The sequence below is a fragment of the Oncorhynchus keta genome, chromosome 18 (genome assembly GCF_023373465.1).
Source record: "Oncorhynchus keta strain PuntledgeMale-10-30-2019 chromosome 18, Oket_V2, whole genome shotgun sequence".
NCBI classification, from domain to species: domain Eukaryota; kingdom Metazoa; phylum Chordata; class Actinopteri; order Salmoniformes; family Salmonidae; genus Oncorhynchus; species Oncorhynchus keta.
In genome coordinates, this window is record NC_068438.1 from 45,974,463 (window position 1) to 45,995,273 (window position 20,811).

Below are 20,811 nucleotides of genomic sequence, written 5' to 3' on the forward strand. Positions count from 1 at the left end.
AACTAGACAGTCAGGGAGAATCTAACATTTTTAATCCTCTCCTTCTCTCATGGAACCCACATTGATTTTGTTATAATGTTTGAGTCACTCGGATAGCATAAGAACAAGGCATAAGTCATGGCAAAAAGGGATGTTGAATTGCAGGAAATTCCCTTTAAAACAGCAAAAAACGAAATCTCTTTGGTGAGGGCTTCTACAATGCCCCCACTACTCACAACAAGCCCCATTTTGATCCAGAAGAAAAACCCTGGAGTGACAAGTTACAACATATATATTTGTAGCATTTCATGCATTCAGAGTATTTCGTGGTCTCGCCGGGTTGCGTGAACCAAGCCTATCCTCCCTGGCCAATCATGAGGGAAACGTCATCATCCTTCGACTATTTCATTGTTGTGTAAACTATGCGACAGGATATATATCTATACACAATACTCACATCCTTGCAAAAAAAATACTGATTTTCTCTTGATATCAGCGGAAATGCTATTTATTTATTTCACATTCAACTACTTAGGTATTTCGAACTTCATCTGAAATATGTACACGCTTCGAGATATACAATTATTAATTTAGCACATCTACTTGATCCACGGGCCGGCTAACGTTTACTAGCTAACGTTAGCTAGCAAATCCCAAGGCAAAGGTTTCGAATAGTGCAGCAATTTTAGCTAGCTGGCTAGTCCCGATTTGTAAGTCTACAGACGGTGTCTTGCACTGCTATCTTGCCATAGCTGTGTTTCTGTGGTTTTGAAGGCGTTATGAGTTATGGAGGTTATGGGGGCAGAGGCGGCCGACGAGGTGGCCGAAGAGGAGGTCGAGGATTCGGACGGGATGGGAGCCGGGAGAGGTGGGACCGCCTAGCTGGGTCGAGTGGTGGTGGACACCCGCGGAGCACCGAAACGGAGTCGAGGGAGGACCGGGGAGAACGAGGAGGGAGAGGTGGGGGACCAAACCGTCCACCCCCGCATCTAAAGGGCCGGGAGATCGGACTGTGGTACGCCAAATGGGGAGGCTTGAAGAGGAAAGAAAATGAGAGAAAATCGGTTAGTGGTGTAACATTAGTTACAGAGGCACCTGTGTATCTGGTGTGTAGTGGTTTGCTTGGGTTGTTGTCGTTGGTAGTCAACTCTCGTTACTTAGTCTCGTTGACTATCACGGCTGACAACTAGCTATATCTGTTTTTTGATAACGAAGTAGCCACGTATCTCGAATAAATCTATAGCATCTAGCATGTATCAGGATTAACTCTGTACTAATGCAGTTGGTTTTCCCTCGCGGTGTAGCGGGCAGTGGTTCAGATGGATGAGTCCAGGGAACAGCATATCACTAATCTGCTGAACACTGTCCAGAGAGGACCGACATGCCCAGCCAGGGAGGCCCACCCCTCCACATCTGAGCACTGGCGTTCAACCCCGTCAGCACCGGACAGTGGCAGCCACTGGTAAGGCACTGTCTTCCTGGCTGTGTTTGAGAGCATCACAACCGTGATGTATTATGGGTAAATTCTGACAGACTGACTGATCAACAAATACCTTGGAGTAGTTATTTGAGATTCAAGGTGATTTGTAGATCAGTCAGTCTAGACTCGCCTTTAAAGTTGATTGCAATGTCGGACACTCCCAGTCTCTCAGAAGAGTACAGCTGCAGTAGGCTCTGTCATGTACTGTGACACAGACAGTCAGTCAGTCAGTGATGTGATGTGTCAGTCAGTGATGTGTCAGTCAGTGATGTGATGTGTTCAGGTCCACAGGCCCCAGCCCTAACCCTAGTCTCCAGGACATTGTTAGTCCCTATGCATGGGTCCTCTGTGTGTTGTGGACATGAGCCTGCTTGCTGCAGCTGCATACTATAAAAACTCCTTTTACATCTCCTAAGTTTGTGGAATATTTAGGAGGGCTCATGTCACCATCGTCGGCTACATTCAATGCTTTTGAAACATAACGCATTCAGCTTGTGATCTACTACAACACTGTTATTTACCTGATCTGTGTTTCAGTTACTTTGATGGTGATGAGCCCTCTCAGGATGTCTTGAAAATTGATCTCAAACAAGAGAAGAAGGAGGATGAGGATGAGAGGCCAGTACAGAACACTCCACTCACATCACAACGGTAGGATAACTTCTAGATTATAGGGTTGTTGTTGTTGTTGTTGTTGTTGTTCCTATTGCCATGCTCACTTATTAAAGCAATTCACAATCATGTATCTTTGTCCTGCCTGTCAGTTACTTCCCACAGGATGTCCTTAAAGCTGAACCCCAAGAAGAGAGGGAGGAGAAGGAGAGGAGAGGGAAGGATAAAGACCTGGAGTACTTGTTTCAGGAGGTGGTCAGGGAGAATGCCCTGGACCAGCAGTTAAAGAGAGATCTAGAGAGGAAGAAGGCGGACTCTAAATACCTAGACATGCTGGTGACAATTCACTTCATAAAAAACGAGCAGTATTATAATTACTGTGTTTATTATTGATAAACACACATGTTATCATAACACCAATAGAACTGGTGGTGAGATGTTGTTAGTTCTCAACATCTATTGATGGACTGCTTGTAGTAATTCATGTTTCCTGTTTATTTTTTGGCAGAAATTCAGGGAAAAGCTTCCATCCTTTGGAAAAAAAGAGGTAAGATCTGAGACATATTTTTTCCTCCTGATGAACTTGGATGCTAGGCCTCTGCTTACCATGTGGATGCTATAGGCCTCTGCCTACCATGTGGATGCTATAGGCCTCTGCTTACCATGTGGATGCTATAGGCCTCTGCCTACCATGTGGATGCTATAGGCCTCTGCCTACCATGTGGATGCTATAGGCCTCTGCCTACCATGTGGCTGCTATAGGCCTCTGCCTACCATGTGGATGCTATAGGCCTCTGCTTACCATGTGGCTGCTATAGGCCTCTGCCTACCATGTGGATGCTATAGGCCTCTGCCTACCATGTGGATGCAAGGCCTCTGCCTACCATGTGGATGCTATAGGCCTCTGCCTACCATGTGGATGCTATAGGCCTCTGCCTACCATGTGGATGCTATAGGCCTCTGCCTACCATGTGGATGCTATACGCCTCTGCCTACCATGTGGATGCTATAGGCCTCTGCTTACCATGTGGATGCTATAGGCCTCTGCCTACCATGTGGATGCTATAGGCCTCTGCCTACCATGTGGATGCTATAGGCCTCTGCCTACCATGTGGATGCTATAGGCCTCTGCCTACCATGTGGATGCTATAGGCCTCTGCTTACCATGTGGATGCTATAGGCCTCTGCCTACCATGTGGATGCTATAGGCCTCTGCCTACCATGTGGATGCTATAGGCCTCTGCCTACCATGTGGATGCTATAGGCCTCTGCCTACCATGTGGATGCTATAGGCCTCTGCTTACCATGTGGATGCAAGGCCTCTGCCTCCCATGTGGATGCTATAGGCCTCTGCCTCCCATGTGGATGCTATAGGCCTCTGCCTACCATGTGGATGCTATAGGCCTCTGCTTACCATGTGGATGCTATAGGCCTCTGCCTCCCATGTGGATGCTATAGGCCTCTGCCTACCATGTGGATGCTATAGGCCTCTGCTTACCATGTGGCTGCTATAGGCCTCTGCCTACCATGTGGATGCTATAGGCCTCTGCCTCCCATGTGGATGCTATAGGCCTCTGCCTCCCATGTGGATGCTATAGGCCTCTGCCTCCCATGTGGATGCTATAGGCCTCTGCCTACCATGTGGATGCTATAGGCCACTGCCTACCATGTGGATGCTATAGGCCTCTGCTTACCATGTGGATGCTATAGGCCTCGCCTACCATGTGGATGCTATAGGCCTCTGCCTACCATGTGGATGCTATAGGCCTCTGCCTACCATGTGGATGCTATAGGCCTCTGCCTACCATGTGGATGCTATAGGCCACTGCCTACCATGTGGATGCTATAGGCCTCTGCCACCATGTGGAATCATGTAGTAACCAAAAATATGTTAAACAAATCAAAATATATTTTATATTTGAGATTCTTCATAGTAGCCACCCTTTACCTTCACAGCTTTGCACACTCTTGGCATTCTCTCAACTAGCTTCATGAGGTAGTCACCTGGAATGTATTTTAATTAGCAGGTGTGCCTTGTTAAATAGTGGAATTTCTTCTTAATAAGCTTGAGCCAATCAGTTGTGTTGTGACAAGGTAGGGTTGGTTTACAGAAGATATCCCCGTTTGGTATAAGACTGATTCCACCTTGTCGTGACTTGACTTTAACATTAATCTGAAGACTGTTTAATTATCTAATTACCTAAATATGTTTAATTGTTAAATGAATCATGTAACAATTAACTCATTAGGATTTAGGGCACCGCGAGAGCAGATCTTTAAAGAGTTACCATCTCCCAATGAAATTCTAAAAGGTCTTTACCTATCACAACCTTTTAAACAGTCAACTTATCAATCCTAACCTCGTATCATATCATCGTTCCGAACTGTTATAACCTCCTTGCATCTGCAAAACCCTGAGCTTTACTTATGATTCAGTACTACACATTGGTTTAAGTATTTATATACTAGCTAATTACATGGGGACACAGGATAAATGCACAGTCTGCATCGGATATTGACAGGAGACGTAATACGCTGAGAGCAGGTCCCTAGTGGAATGATAGGAGAGAGAGGGACAGAGACACTTAACATTGACACATTCAGAAACTACTCTTAATTACAATAACCATTTACTTTGCACACGAACTGCCGCCCCCTTTGAGCAAGAAATCATTAATGTATTTACGTGAAATGCCTGGGATCTCTCTGTGAACGGGGCAATTATCTCTCTTATAGCTTCTCAAATCACATCCCTCTCTTAACAAAAACATAGTTTTTCATATTACATGCACAACCCATAGTATGGAAACTTCATCTACAGTTGAAGTCAGAAGTTTACATACACTGAGGTTGGCGTCATTAAAACTAGTTTACATACACTGAGGTTGGAGTCATTAACACTAGTTTACATACACTGAGGTTGGAGTCATTAACACTAGTTTACATACACTGAGGTTGGAGTCATTAAAACTAGTTTACATACACTGAGGTTGGAGTCATTAAAACTAGTTTACATACACTGAGGTTGGAGTCATTAACACTAGTTTACATACACTGAGGTTGGAGTCATTAACACTAGTTTACATACACTGAGGTTGGAGTCATTAAAACTAGTTTACATACACTGAGGTTGGAGTCATTAAAACTAGTTTACATACACTGAGGTTGGAGTCATTAACACTAGTTTACATACACTGAGGTTGGAGTCATTAACACTAGTTTACATACACTGAGGTTGGAGTCATTAAAACTAGTTGACATACACTGAGGTTGGAGTCATTCAAACTAGTTTACATACACTGAGGTTGGAGTCATTCAAACTAGTTTACATACACTGAGGTTGGAGTCATTCAAACTAGTTTACATACACTGAGGTTGGAGTCATTCAAACTAGTTTACATACACTGAGGTTGGTGTCATTCAAACTAGTTTACATACACTGAGGTTGGAGTCATTCAAACTAGTTTACATACACTGAGGTTGGAGTCATTCAAACTAGTTTACATACACTGAGGTTGGAGTCATTCAAACTAGTTTACATACACTGAGGTTGGAGTCATTCAAACTAGTTTACATACACTGAGGTTGGAGTCATTCAAACTAGTTTACATACACTGAGGTTGGAGTCATTCAAACTAGTTTACATACACTGAGGTTGGAGTCATTAACACTAGTTTAAATACACTGAGGTTGGTGTCATTAAAACTAGTTTACATACACTGAGGTTGGAGTCATTAACACTAGTTTAAATACACTGAGGTTGGTGTCATTCAAACTAGTTTACATACACTGAGGTTGGAGTCATTAACACTAGTTTAAATACACTGAGGTTGGTGTCATTAACACTAGTTTAAATACACTGAGGTTGGTGTCATTCAAACTAGTTTACATACACTGAGGTTGGAGTCATTCAAACTAGTTTACATACACTGAGGTTGGAGTCATTAAAACTAGTTTAAATACACTGAGGTTGGAGTCATTCAAACTAGTTTACATACACTGAGGTTGGAGTCATTCAAACTAGTTTACATACACTGAGGTTGGAGTCATTAACACTAGTTTAAATACACTGAGGTTGGTGTCATTCAAACTAGTTTACATACACTGAGGTTGGAGTCATTAACACTAGTTTAAATACACTGAGGTTGGTGTCATTCAAACTAGTTTACATACACTGAGGTTGGAGTCATTAACACTAGTTTAAATACACTGAGGTTGGTGTCATTAAAACTAGTTTACATACACTGAGGTTGGTGTCATTAAAACTAGTTTACATACACTGAGGTTGGAGTCATTAACACTAGTTTAAATACACTGAGGTTGGTGTCATTAAAACTAGTTTACATACACTGAGGTTGGAGTCATTAACACTAGTTTACATACACTGAGGTTGGAGTCATTAAAACTAGTTTACATACACTGAGGTTGGAGTCATTAAAACTAGTTTACATACACTGAGGTTGGAGTCATTAAAACTAGTTTACATGCACTGAGGTTGGAGTCATTCAAACTAGTTTACATACACTGAGGTTGGAGTCATAAAAACTAGTTTACATGCACTGAGGTTGGAGTCATTCAAACTAGTTTACATGCACTGAGGTTGGAGTCATTCAAACTAGTTTACATGCACTGAGGTTGGAGTCATAAAAACTAGTTTACATGCACTGAGGTTGGAGTCATAAAAACTAGTTTACATGCACTGAGGTTGGAGTCATTAAAACTAGTTTACATGCACTGAGGTTGGAGTCATTAAAACTAGTTTACATGCACTGAGGTTGGAGTCATTAAAACTAGTTTACATGCACTGAGGTTGGAGTCATTAAAACTAGTTTACATGCACTGAGGTTGGAGTCATTAAAACTAGTTTACATGCACTGAGGTTGGAGTCATTAAAACTAGTTTACATGCACTGAGGTTGGAGTCATTAAAACTAGTTTACATGCACTGAGGTTGGAGTCATTAAAACTAGTTTACATGCACTGAGGTTGGAGTCATTAAAACTAGTTTACATGCACTGAGGTTGGAGTCATTAAAACTAGTTTACATGCACTGAGGTTGGAGTCATTCAAACTAGTTTACATACACTGAGGTTGGTGTCATTAAAACTAGTTTACATACACTGATGTTGGAGTCATTCAAACTAGTTTACATACACTGAGGTTGGAGTCATTCAAACTTGTTTACATACACTGAGGTTGGAGTCATTCAAACTAGTTTACATGCACTGAGGTTGGAGTCATTAAAACTAGTTTACATGTACTGAGGTTGGAGTCATTAAAACTAGTTTACATGCACTGAGGTTGGAGTCATTAAAACTAGTTTACATGCACTTAGATTGGAGTCATTCAAACTAGTTTACATACACTGAGGTTGGAGTCATTAAAACTAGTTTAAATACACTGAGGTTGGTGTCATTCAAACTAGTTTACATACACTGAGGTTGGAGTCATTAACACTAGTTTAAATACACTGAGGTTGGTGTCATTAAAACTAGTTTACATACACTGAGGTTGGTGTCATTAAAACTAGTTTACATACACTGAGGTTGGAGTCATTAACACTAGTTTACATACACTGAGGTTGGAGTCATTAACACTAGTTTAAATACACTGAGGTTGGTGTCATTCAAACTAGTTTACATACACTGAGGTTGGTGTCATTAAAACTAGTTTACATACACTGAGGTTGGAGTCATTAACACTAGTTTAAATACACTGAGGTTGGTGTCATTAAAACTAGTTTACATACACTGAGGTTGGAGTCATTAACACTAGTTTACATACACTGAGGTTGGAGTCATTAAAACTAGTTTACATACACTGAGGTTGGAGTCATTAAAACTAGTTTACATACACTGAGGTTGGAGTCATTAAAACTAGTTTACATACACTGAGGTTGGAGTCATTAAAACTAGTTTACATGCACTGAGGTTGGAGTCATTCAAACTAGTTTACATACACTGAGGTTGGAGTCATAAAAACTAGTTTACATGCACTGAGGTTGGAGTCATAAAAACTAGTTTACATGCACTGAGGTTGGAGTCATAAAAACTAGTTTACATGCACTGAGGTTGGAGTCATTAAAACTAGTTTACATGCACTGAGGTTGGAGTCATTAAAACTAGTTTACATGCACTGAGGTTGGAGTCATTAAAACTAGTTTACATGCACTGAGGTTGGAGTCATTAAAACTAGTTTACATGCACTGAGGTTGGAGTCATTAAAACTAGTTTACATGCACTGAGGTTGGAGTCATTAAAACTAGTTTACATGCACTGAGGTTGGAGTCATAAAAACTAGTTTACATGCACTGAGGTTGGAGTCATTAAAACTAGTTTACATGCACTGAGGTTGGAGTCATTAAAACTAGTTTACATGCACTGAGGTTGGAGTCATTAAAACTAGTTTACATGCACTGAGGTTGGAGTCATTCAAACTAGTTTACATGCACTGAGGTTGGAGTCATTCAAACTAGTTTACATACACTGAGGTTGGTGTCATTCAAACTAGTTTACATACACTGATGTTGGAGTCATTCAAACTAGTTTACATACACTGAGGTTGGAGTCATTCAAACTAGTTTACATACACTGAGGTTGGAGTCATTCAAACTAGTTTACATACACTGAGGTTGGAGTCATTCAAACTAGTTTACATACACTGAGGTTGGAGTCATTCAAACTAGTTTACATGCACTGAGGTTGGAGTCATTCAAACTAGTTTACATGCACTGAGGTTGGAGTCATTCAAACTAGTTTACATGCACTGAGGTTGGAGTCATTCAAACTAGTTTACATGCACTGAGGTTGGAGTCATTCAAACTAGTTTACATGCACTGAGGTTGGAGTCATTAAAACTAGTTTACATGCACTGAGGTTGGAGTCATTAAAACTAGTTTACATGCACTTAGATTGGAGTCATTCAAACTAGTTTACATACCCTGAGGTTTGAGTCATTCAAACTAGTTTACATACCCTGAGGTTGGAGTCATTCAAACTAGTTTACATACACTGAGGTTGGAGTCATTCAAACTAGTTTACATACACTGAGGTTGGAGTCATTCAAACTAGTTTACATACACTGAGGTTGGAGTCATTCAAACTAGTTTACATACACTGAGGTTGGCGTCATTAACACTAGTTTACATACACTGAGGTTGGAGTCATTAAAACTAGTTTACATACACTGAGGTTGGAGTCATTAAAACTAGTTTACATACACTGAGGTTGGAGTCATTAACACTAGTTTACATTCACTGAGGTTGGCGTCATTAACACTAGTTTACATACACTGAGGTTGGAGTCATTAAAACTAGTTTACATACACTGAGGTTGGAGTCATAAAAACTAGTTTACATGCACTGAGGTTGGAGTCATTAAAACTAGTTTACATGCACTGAGGTTGGAGTCATTAAAACTAGTTTACATGCACTGAGGTTGGAGTCATTAAAACTAGTTTACATGCACTGAGGTTGGAGTCATTCAAACTAGTTTACATGCACTGAGGTTGGAGTCATTCAAACTAGTTTACATACACTGAGGTTGGAGTCATTAAAACTAGTTAACATACACTGAGGTTGGCGTCATTAACACTAGTTTACATACACTGAGGTTGGAGTCATTAAAACTAGTTTACATACACTGAGGTTGGAGTCATTCAAACTAGTTTACATACACTGAGGTTGGAGTCATTCAAACTAGTTTACATACACTGAGGTTGGCGTCATTCAAACTAGTTTAAATACACTGAGGTTGGCGTCATTCAAACTAGTTTAAATACACTGAGGTTGGCGTCATTAAAACTAGTTTACATACACTGAGGTTGGAGTCATTAAAACTAGTTTACATACACTGAGGTTGGAGTCATTCAACCACTCCACAAATGTCTTGTTAACAAACTATAGTTTTGACATGTCGGTCAGGACATCTACTTTGTGTATGACACAAGTCATTTTTCCAACATTTGTTTACAGACAGATTATTTAACTTATTATTCACTGTATCATAATTCCAGTGGGTCAGAAGTTTACATACACTAAGTTGACTGTGCCTTTAAACAGCTTGGAAAATTCCAGAAAACGATGTCATGGCTTTAGAAGCTTCTGATAGGCTAATTGACATCATTTGAGTCATTTGGAGGTGTACCTGTGGATGTAGTTCAAACTCAGTGCCTCTTTGCTTGACATCATGGGACCAAAAAAAATAAATAATAATAATAATAATTGCTCAAGACCTCCACAAGTCTGGTTCATCCTTGGGAGCAATTTCCAAATGCCTTAATGTACCACGCACATCTGTACAAACAATAGTACGCAAGTATAAACACCATGGGACCACGCAGCCGTCAAACGCTCAGGAAAGAGACTCGTTCTGTCTCCTAGAGATGAAGGTACTTTGGTGTGAAAAGTGCAATTCAATCCCAGAACAACAGCAAAGGACCTTGTGAAGATGCTGGAGGAAACATTTACAAAAGTATCTATATACACAGTAAAACAAGTCCTATATCGACATAACCTGAATGGCAGCTCAGCAAGGAAGAAGCCACTGCTCCAAAACCGCCATTAAAAATGCCAGACTACGGTTTGAAACTGCACATGGGGACAAAGATCATCGTTTCTGGAGAAATGTCCTCTGGTCTGATGAAACAAATACAGAACTGTTTGACCATAATGACCATCGTTATGTTTGGAGGAAAAGGGGCTTGCAAGCCGAAGAACACCATCCCAACTGTGAAGCACGGGGGTGGCAGCATCATGTCGGGGTACTTTGCTGCAGGAGGGACTGGTGCACTTCACAAAATAGATTGCTTGCAAATGGAGAATGACCCCAAGCATACTCCCAAAGTTGTGGAAGAATTGCTTAAGGACAACAAAGTCAAGGTATTGGAGTGACCATCACAAAGTCCTGACCTCAATCCTATAGAAAATTTGTGGGCAGAACTGAAAAAGCGTGTGTGAACAAGGAGGCCTAAAAACCTGACTCAGTTACACCAGTTGTGTCAGGAGGAATGGGCCAGAATTCACCCAACTTATTGTGGGAAGCTTGTGGAAGGCTTCCCGACACGTTTGACCCAAGGTTAAACAATTTAAAGGCAATGTTACCAAATACTAATTGAATATTTGTAAACGTCTGACCCACTGGGAATGTGATGAAATAAATAAATGCTGAAATAAATCATTCTCTCTATTATTATTCTGACATATCACATTCTCTTAAAATAAAGTGATAATCCTAACTGACTTAAGTCAGGTAATTTTTACTAGGATTAAATGTCAGGAATTGTGAAACTAAGTTTAAATCTATTTGGCCAAGGTGTATGTTAACTTCTGACTTCAACTGTATGTAGTGTGTAAACTTTTCAAGTTACAGTATTTCCTTTATGACATTTTTTAATGACATCACAAAATAACAAACATAATTACGTTAGTGTTCTAGAGATCGCCCCTGACCATGTTTTACATTCAAAATATTGTTCCAGTATTTGCTTTTGAACGTCAGTGGCAAAAAGGTCTGTTGAGACAAAACCCATTCCTTTGGTGAAAGGGGGTCTGATTGAAGTTATTCATTGCAAACTTTATCTGACCTATTTGGATTCTCGTGGTCAGTCATGACAATATAATGGGAAATCACAGCTAAAATAAGCAAAGAGAAATGACAGTTCATCGTTACTTTAAGACATGAAGGTCTGTCAATACGGAAAATGTCTAAAACTTTGGCAGTTTCTTCAAGTTCGGTCGCATAAACCATCAAGCGCTACGATGAAACTGTCTCTCATGCTGCAAAGAAACCACTAATAAAGGACACCAATAAGAAGAAACTTCCCTGGGACAAGAAACACGAGCAATGGGCATGAGACCGGTGGAAATCTGTCCAAATTTGCATTTTTGTTTCCAACCGCCATGTCTTTGTGAGATGCAGAGTAGGTGAACGGATGATCTCTGCGTTGGTGGTTCCCAGCATGAAGGAGGAGGTGTGTTGGTGTGTGGGTGCTTTGCTGGTGACACTAAGTGATTTATTTAGAATTCAAGGCACACTTAACCAGGATGGCTACCACAGTATTCTGCAGCGATACGCCATCGCATCTGGTTTGCGCTTAGTGGGACTATCCATTTGTTTTTCAACAGGACAATGACCCAACACACCTCCAGGCTGTGTAAGGGCTATTTGACCAAGAAGGAGAGTGATGGAGTGCTGCATCAGATGATCTGGCCTCCACAATCACCCAGGTTGGGCCGCAAAGTGAAGGAAAAGCAGCCAACAAGTGCTCCGCATATATGGGAACTCCTTCAAGACTTTTGGAAAAGCATTCCAGGTGAAGCTGGTTGAGAGAATGCCAAGATTGCCAAGAGTGTGCAAAGCTGTCATCAAGGCAAAGGGTGGCTACTTTGAATAATCTCAAATATGAAATATATTTGTTGAACACTTTTAGTTACTACACAATTCCATATTTGTTATTTCATATTTTTGATGTATACACTGTAGAAAATAGTAGAAATAATGAAACACTTTTGAATGAGTAGGTGTGTCCAAACTTTTGACTGGTACTGTATGTGTGGACACCCCTTCAAATGAGTGGATTTTGCTATTTCAGCCACACCCGTTGCTGACAGGTGTATAAAATTGAGCACACAGCCATGCAATCTGCATAGACAAACATTGGCAGTAGAATGGCTTTACTGAAGAGCTCCGTGACTTACAATGTGGCACCGTTATAGGATGCCACTTTTCCAACAACTCAGTTCGTCAAAATGTCTGCCCTCCTGGAGCTCCCCGGTCAACTGTCAGTGCTTTTACTGTGAAGTGGAAACGTCTAGGAACATCAACTGCTCAGCCGCGAAGTGTAAGGCCACACGTGTTCACTTAACGGGACTGCCAAGTGCTGGAGCAAGCAGCCCATGTTAATCACCTGTCCCCGGTAGAGACACTCACTACCGTCGGCTGGAGTGATGTAAAGCTCGCTGCCGTTGGACTCTGGAGCAGTGGAAACTCGTTCTCTGGAGTGATGTAAAGCTCGCTGCCGTTGGACTCTGGAGCAGTGGAAACTCGTTCTCTGGAGTGATGTAAAGCTCGCTGCCGTTGGCCTCTGGAGCAGTGGAAACTCGTTCTCTGGAGTGATGTAAAGCTCGCTGCCGTTGGCCTCTGGAGCAGTGGAAACTCGTTCTCTGGAGTGATGTAAAGCTCGCTGCCGTTGGCCTCTGGAGCAGTGGAAACTCGTTCTCTGGAGTGATGTAAAGCTCGCTGCCGTTGGCCTCTGGAGCAGTGGAAACTCGTTCTCTGGAGCGATGAATCACGCTTCACCATCTGGCAGTCCGACGGACTAATCTGTGTTTGGCGGATGCCAGGAGAACGTTACCTGCCCTAATGCGTTATGCAAACTGTAAAGTTTGGTGGAGGAGGAATAATGGTCAGGGGCTGTTTTAGTTCCAGTGAAGGGAACTCTTAATGCTACAGCATGAAATGGCATTCTAGATGATTCTGTGCTTCCCTACTTTGTGGCAGCGGTTTGGGGAAGGACCTTTCCTGTGTCAGCATAACAATGACCCCGTACTCAAAGCGACGTCCTTACAGAAATCATTGTCAATCTGTATATGTTCACTCTTTTGTTTTTGTATATGTATTGAAAGCAACTCCCCTCAATGTACTCTGAACATTTCATAACTCCAGGAACAATAAATGTATTCTAAATATAGCGTCAGAAGTTTTAAAATGCTTGTTAATGTTTGTTAAAACATTGACTTGTTTTCCATTTCCTGAAAGATAAGAGGTTAAGTTATTAAGGATGATAAGAGGTTTTCATAGGACAGAAAGGCTCTTGCCGTATTCCCACTGTCCTCTCTCTGGTTCATCAGGAGTTGGTGAAGTTGATCAGGTCCAGCCAGGTGCTGGTGGTCAGTGGAGAGACGGGGTGTGGTAAGACCACTCAGGTGACCCAGTTTATCCTGGATGACTACATAGAGAGGGGCATGGGTTCAGTCTGCAGGGTGGTCTGCACCCAGCCACGTCGCATCAGTGCCATATCTGTAAGTAGTGTGTGCGTGCGTGTGTATTGCACCTGTTCCGTGTGTGTGTGTGTGTGTGTGTGTGTGTGTGTGTGTGTGTGTGTGTGTGTGTGTGTGTGTGTGTGTGTGTGTGTGTGTGTGTGTGTGTGTGTGTGTGTGTGTGTGTGTGTATTGCACCTGTTCCGTGTGTGTGTGTATTGCACCTGTTCCGTGTGTGTATTGCACCTGTTCCGTGTGTGTGTGTATTGCACCTGTTCCAGGTGTGCGTGTGTATTGCACCTGTTCCAGGTGTGTGTGTGTATTGCACCTGTTCCAGGTGTGTGTGTGTGTCCTACCTTTCTGAATATATGAATCGTCTCATTTCTGATGTGTGCTTGTTGCAGGTGTGTACTCTCTCCTCTCATTGTGTTTTAGGTAGCGGAGCGGGTGGCTGCGGAGAGGGCTGAGAGTGTAGGGGACGGGAACTCATGTGGTTATCAGATCCGCCTGCAGAGGTGAGTTTTCTGTTTGGAGTGGAACCTCTCTTTAACCCTTTATGCTCGTGGCAATTGGGTTATCTGGATCGGGCTACATTTTTAAATGTTTCTTAACAGAGGAAATATGAAAAGCACAAGCATGGTAGTAATTGAAACAGTTTGGAGATTATTAGGCCAAAGGTGAGGAAACAACATTCACCTGACACAAGACTGAATTCAAACGTTACAACTGTTGACTTTATGTGAATTTGACATTTACTGCACTTTTCACCGCATTTGTTGATAATGAAAATGTGAAAATCCTCTGGATACGTTGAGTAACATGTTGAGAATATTCCTGGGAAATGTGGGGTTGGTGCAACATGACACAAGAAAAGGGCAAGAGTTTGAATGAGAGGACTAAATAGTATCTCCAAGTCACCACACACCTCTCTAAAGTGTACAGTTCCCAAGTCATTTCTTTGCACTTTTATGACTGAAAGAAGAAGTCTTCAACTGTAAGGTGCTGTTTTTATCTGTCCTAGTTGTGCCGTTGAGGAACTGGAGGAAGCACACTGTTTTTATCTGTCCTAGTTGTGCCGTTGAGGAACTGGAGGAAGCACACTGTTTTTATCTGTCCTAGTTGTGCCGTTGAGGAACTAGAGGAAGCACACTGTTTTTATCTGTCCTAGTTGTGCCGTTGAGGAACTAGAGGAAGCACACTGTTTTTATCTGTCCGAAGTTGTGCCGTTGAGGAACTGGAGGAAGCACACTGTTTTTATCTGTCCGAAGTTGTGCCGTTGAGGAACTGGAGGAAGCACACTGTTTTTATCTGTCCGAAGTTGTGCCGTTGAGGAACTGGAGGAAGCACACTGTTTTTATCTGTCCTAGTTGTGCCGTTGAGGAACTGGAGGAAGCACACTGTTTTTATCTGTCCGAAGTTGTGCCGTTGAGGAACTGGAGGAAGCACACTGTTTTTATCTGTCCTAGTTGTGCCGTTGAGGAACTAGAGGAAGCACACTGTTTTTATCTGTCCTAGTTGTGCCGTTGAGGAACTAGAGTTGCCTAAAGTCAGAATGTATGTCAGTCAACCCATACAGAGTTGGAAAACACAGAGCCTGTGTTCTGAAGTCACAGAGCCTGTGTTCTGAAGTCACAGAGCCTGTGTTCTGAAGTCACAGAGCCTGTGTTCTGAAGTCACAGAGCCTGTGTTCTGAAGTCACAGAGCCTGTGTTCTGAAGTCACAGAGCCTGTGTTCTGAAGTCACAGAGCCTGTGTTCTGAAGTCACAGAGCCTGTGTTCTGAAGTCACAGAGCCTGTGTTCTGAAGTCACAGAGCCTGTGTTCTGATGTCACAGAGCCTGTGTTCTGATGTCACAGAGCCTGTGTTCTGATGTCACAGAGCCTGTGTTCTGAAGTCACAGAGCCTGTGTTCTGATGTCACAGAGCCTGTGTTCTGATGTCACAGAGCCTGTGTTCTGAAGTCACAGAGCCTGTGTTCTGAAGTCACAGAGCCTGTGTTCTGAAGTCACAGAGCCTGTGTTCTGAAGTCACAGAGCCTGTGTTCTGAAGTCACAGAGCCTGTGTTCTGAAGTCACAGAGCCTGTGTTCTGAAGTCACAGAGCCTGTGTTCTGAAGTCACAGAGCCTGTGTTCTGAAGTCACAGAGCCTGTGTTCTGAAATCACAGAGCCTGTGTTCTGAAATCACAGAGCCTGTGTTCTGAAGTCACAGAGCCTGTGTTCTGGCATGTTACTGTACAGCCTCTAACTTTCCAATTTAGACACTTATTAGTGCCCATATCAGCCCTTTTCAATCTGGATATGGGTACGAGTGTGAAGGGTGAAGGGCGTGGAGGGTTGAGGGTGGAGGGTGAAGGGCGTGGAGGGTTGAGGGCGTGGAGCGATGAGGGCGTGGAGGGTGAGGAGGGTGAGGGCGTGCAGGGTGAAGGGGTTGGAGGGTGGAGGTTGGAGGGTTGAGGGCGTGGCGGGTGAAGGGGTTGGAGGGTTGAGGGCGTGGAGGGTTGAGGGCGTGGAGGGGTGAGGGCGTGGAGGGTTGGGGGCGTGGAGGGTTCAGGGCGTGGAGAAAGCACAGCTGCACATCGAGTACAGGGTTTAAACTCTGACAATCCTAATCCCCAATGCCTCTGACTAACTAGAAAGTGTGTGTGTGTGTGTGTGTGTGTGTGTGTGTGTGTGTGTGTGTGTGTGTGTGTGTGTGTGTGTGTGTGTGTGTGTGTTGTACAAGCTGTCTGTACCCCATAACCCTGTGTGTCTGTACCCCATAACCCTGCCTGTCTGTACCCCCTAACCCTGCCTGTCTGTACCCCCTAACCCTGCCTGTCTGTACCACACACACTACCAATGCTTCTCGTCCTTCAGACCAAACACACACCCACCCTTGATGGGATAAGTTGCTTTTCTCCATCTGCCACGAACATCAGAGTTGAACAGAAACACAGAACAAACGCTGCCATGTCAGCTGGAGCGAAAGCTCAGTGTGTCTGTTTGTGTGTCTGTATGGTGCAGAACACATCTCCACTGAGACTCACTGAGAACATCTAAACATCCAGACAAGATGGCTATACAGCTGTCTGCAGCCTCAGTGGTCCCTCACTCGCACTCTCTCTCTCTCGCGCGCTCTTTCCGTCTCTCTCTCTTCTTTCCGTCTCTCTCTCTTCTTTGCGTCTCTCTTCTTTCCGTCTCTCTCTTATTTCTGTCTCTCTTTCTCTCTCGCTCTCTCTTCTTTCCGTCTCTCTCTTCTTTCCGTCTCTCTCTCTCTTTCTTTCTGTCTTTCTGTGTCTCATCTTCTTCTTAAAGGTGTATGCTTAAAGGTGTATGCTGTTTTGCATAGGAAGTGTGTTGTGATGGCCTCTCATGTTAGTTTAGATTTCTGGGTGGTTGTTTCCACAGATGGTGGGCTTTGAAAGGAGATCTATGAATCCCCTATAGTCCTCCTAAGCCACGCTCCTGTCAGTGATCTCCTGGGTTATTGATTTCTCAAGCTCACCAGATCACATGAGTTGAGTTTTGCGGTAATGGATTGAGAGAACTTTGTACAAGCAGCCAGTTGTGTGTGTGTGTTTCTGCTCTGGGCGTTGTGTGTGTGTGTGTGTGTGTGTGTGTGTGTGTGTGTGTGTGTGTGTGTGTGTGTGTGTGTGTGTGTGTGTGTGTGTGCTTGAGAAGGAGAGGGAGTAAGAAGAGGGAGAAGTGTGAAGGAGAGAGATGGACAGATGAGAGGAGAGCTGTAGAGAGAAATGGAGGATAACAGGATCAGTGGATTAGAGGGATCAACGGCCAAGGGGAGCAGGGAAGTGAGAGAAGAGCATAGACCAACAGAGGAGATCTGTGAAAGAGAGAGAAGAGTACATGTACTTACTATGGCTGTGGTTCTCACCTAGCTATCTTAATGAGGACCGGAACCTTTTTTTCAGTTTTTGCCTAAAAATGACAATGACCCAATTATAACTGACCGTAGCTCAGGACCTGAAGCAGGGATATGCATATTATTGATACCATTTGAAAGGAAACACTTTGAAGTTTGTGGAAACTAGAAATTAATGTAGGAGAAGTTAACACATTAGATCTGGTAGAAGATAATACAAATAAAAAAAAAACATGCTTTTATTTGTTCCATCTTTGAAATGCAAGAGAAAGGCCACAATGTATTATTTCAGCCCAGGTGTTTATATTTTGGCCACTAGATGGCAGCAGTGTATGTGCAAAGTGTTAGACTGATCCAATGAACCATTGCATTACTGTTCAAAATGTTGTATCAAATGTGCCTAATTGCTTTATTGATACATGTTTAAGTTCATAACTGTGCACTCTCCTCAAACAATAGCATGGTATTCCTTCCCTGTAATAGCTACTGTAAATTGGACAGTGCAGTTTGATTAACAAGAATGTAAGCTTTCTGCTAATATCAGACATGTCTTTGTCCTGGGAAATGTTCTTGTTAGTTATAACCTCATGCTAATCACATTAGCGCACGTTAGCTCAACCATCGCGCCGGGGACACACCGATCCTGTCGAGGTTAAGATGGATGTACTACCTGTAAGTCTCTCTTGAAATTAGTGTCTGCTAAATCAGTGGTTCCCAAACTGTGGGGGGCGCCATGTGTCGGCACATTTTTTTTTGCCCATAGATATTGTTATACTTTTTTGGTCACTCCAATATGACATGAATGAACATTAGACATGGCAAAATGTATAGAATTGCAAGAAAATGTGCTTTAAAACTGCAACATTTTCTTTGCGCCACATGAACAAAGATATGTAGAATTGCAGGAAATAAGCTTTAAACCTGCTCGATTCTCTCCACCAACAAGAGGGGTGTGAAAAGTTTGTGTCATGAACAGTGCTTGTAGACGAGGCGTGTGCACGCGTGGGAAGGTGGGCGGCGAGATGTTCTTCCAATGCTGGAAGGGGGGCCCACCCCCCGAGTGAAGAAGTTTGGGAACCTCTGTGCTAAATGACAAACATGTGTACAGTGTGTAGCATGAGATACTCAAGAGCAGATAGGACAGAATAGTGGTCAGAATAGATGGTCATAGGAAATAGGACAGAATAGATGGTCATAGGAAATAGGACAGAATAGATGGTCATAGGAAATAGCACAGAATAGATGGTCATAGGAAATAGGACAGAATAGATGGTCATAGGAAATAGGACAGAATAGACGGTCAGGGTGAATAGGACAGAATAGACGGTCAGGGTGAATAGGACAGAATAGACGGTCAGGGGAAATAGGACAGAATAGATGGTCAGGGGAAATAGGACAGAATAGATGGTCAGGGGAAATAGGACAGAATAGATGGTCAGGGGAAATAGGACAGAATAGATGGTCAGGGGAAATAGGACAGAATAGATGGTCAGGGGAAATAGGACAGAATAGACGGTCAGGGTGAATAGGACAGAATAGACGGTCAGGGTGAATAGGACAGAATAGACGGTCAGGGTGAATAGGACAGAATAGACGGTCAGGGTGAATAGGACAGAATAGACGGTCAGGGTGAATAGGACAGAATAGACGGTCAGGGGTAATAGGACAGAATAGACGGTCAGGGGAAATAGGACAGAATAGACGGTCAGGGAAATAGGACAGAATAGACGGTCAGGGGAAATAGGACAGAATAGACGGTCAGGGGAAATAGAACAGAATAGACGGTCAGGGGAAATAGGACAGAATAGACGGTCAGGGGAAATAGGACAGAATAGACGGTCAAGGGAAATAGGACAGAATAGACGGTCAGGGGAAATAGGACAGAATAGACGGTCAGGGGAAATAGGACAGAATAGACGGTCAGGGGAAATAGGACAGAATAGATGGTCAGGGGAAATAGGACAGAATAGATGGTCAGGGGAAATAGGACAGAATAGATGGTCATAGGATATAGGACAGAATATATGGTCAGGGGAAATAGGACAGAATATATGGTCAGGGGAAATAGGACAGAATAGATGGTCAGGGGAAATAGGACAGAATAGATGGTCAGGGGAAATAGGACAGAATAGATGGTCAGGGGAAATAGGACAGAATAGACGGTCAGGGGAAATAGGACAGAATAGATGGTCATGGGATATAGGACAGAATAGACGGTCAGGGGAAATAGGACAGAATAGACGGTCAGGGGAAATAGGACAGAATAGATGGTCAGGGGAAATAGGACAGAATAGATGGTCAGGGGAAATAGGACAGAATAGACGGTCAGGGGAAATAGGACAGAATAGATGGTCATGGGATATAGGACAGAATAGATGGTCAGGGGAAATAGGACAGAATAGATGGTCAGGGAAATAGGACAGAATAGATGGTCATGGGATATAGGACAGAATAGATGGTCAGGGGAAATAGGACAGAATAGACGGTCAGGGGAAATAGGACAGAATAGATGGTCAGGGGAAATAGGACAGAATAGATGGTCAGGGGAAATAGGACAGAATAGATGGTCAGGGGAAATAGGACAGAATAGATGGTCATGGGATATAGGACAGAATAGATGGTCAGGGGAAATAGGACAGAATAGACGGTCAGGGGAAATAGGACAGAATAGATGGTCAGGGGAAATAGGACAGAATAGATGGTCAGGGGAAATAGGACAGAATAGACGGTCAGGGGAAATAGGACAGAATAGATGGTCATGGGATATAGGACAGAATAGATGGTCAGGGGAAATAGGACAGAATAGATGGTCAGGGAAATAGGACAGAATAGATGGTCATGGGATATAGGACAGAATAGATGGTCAGGGGAAATAGGACAGAATAGACGGTCAGGGGAAATAGGACA

The 20,811-nt window shown here is 43.0% G+C and overlaps 1 protein-coding gene across 2 annotated transcripts in view; it reads left to right on the plus strand.

The window, feature by feature from the left end:
• Window positions 1–376: 376 nt before the first annotated feature.
• dhx36 (DEAH (Asp-Glu-Ala-His) box polypeptide 36) overlaps window positions 377–20,811 on the plus strand; it is a 54,754-nt gene continuing 34,319 nt past the window's right edge. Inside the window, exons 1-7 of one of the 2 annotated variants that reach the window (XM_052468540.1) lie at window positions 377–1,043; window positions 1,284–1,441; window positions 1,997–2,110; window positions 2,224–2,407; window positions 2,580–2,618; window positions 13,919–14,089; window positions 14,483–14,562. In XM_052468540.1, coding sequence (XP_052324500.1) covers window positions 759–1,043; window positions 1,284–1,441; window positions 1,997–2,110; window positions 2,224–2,407; window positions 2,580–2,618; window positions 13,919–14,089; window positions 14,483–14,562 — 1,031 coding nt within the window. In that variant the 5' untranslated portion in view covers window positions 377–758. The remainder of the gene's footprint in view (window positions 1,044–1,283; window positions 1,442–1,996; window positions 2,111–2,223; window positions 2,408–2,579; window positions 2,619–13,918; window positions 14,090–14,482; window positions 14,563–20,811) is intronic. The other variant, XM_052468539.1, reaches the window with a different exon arrangement.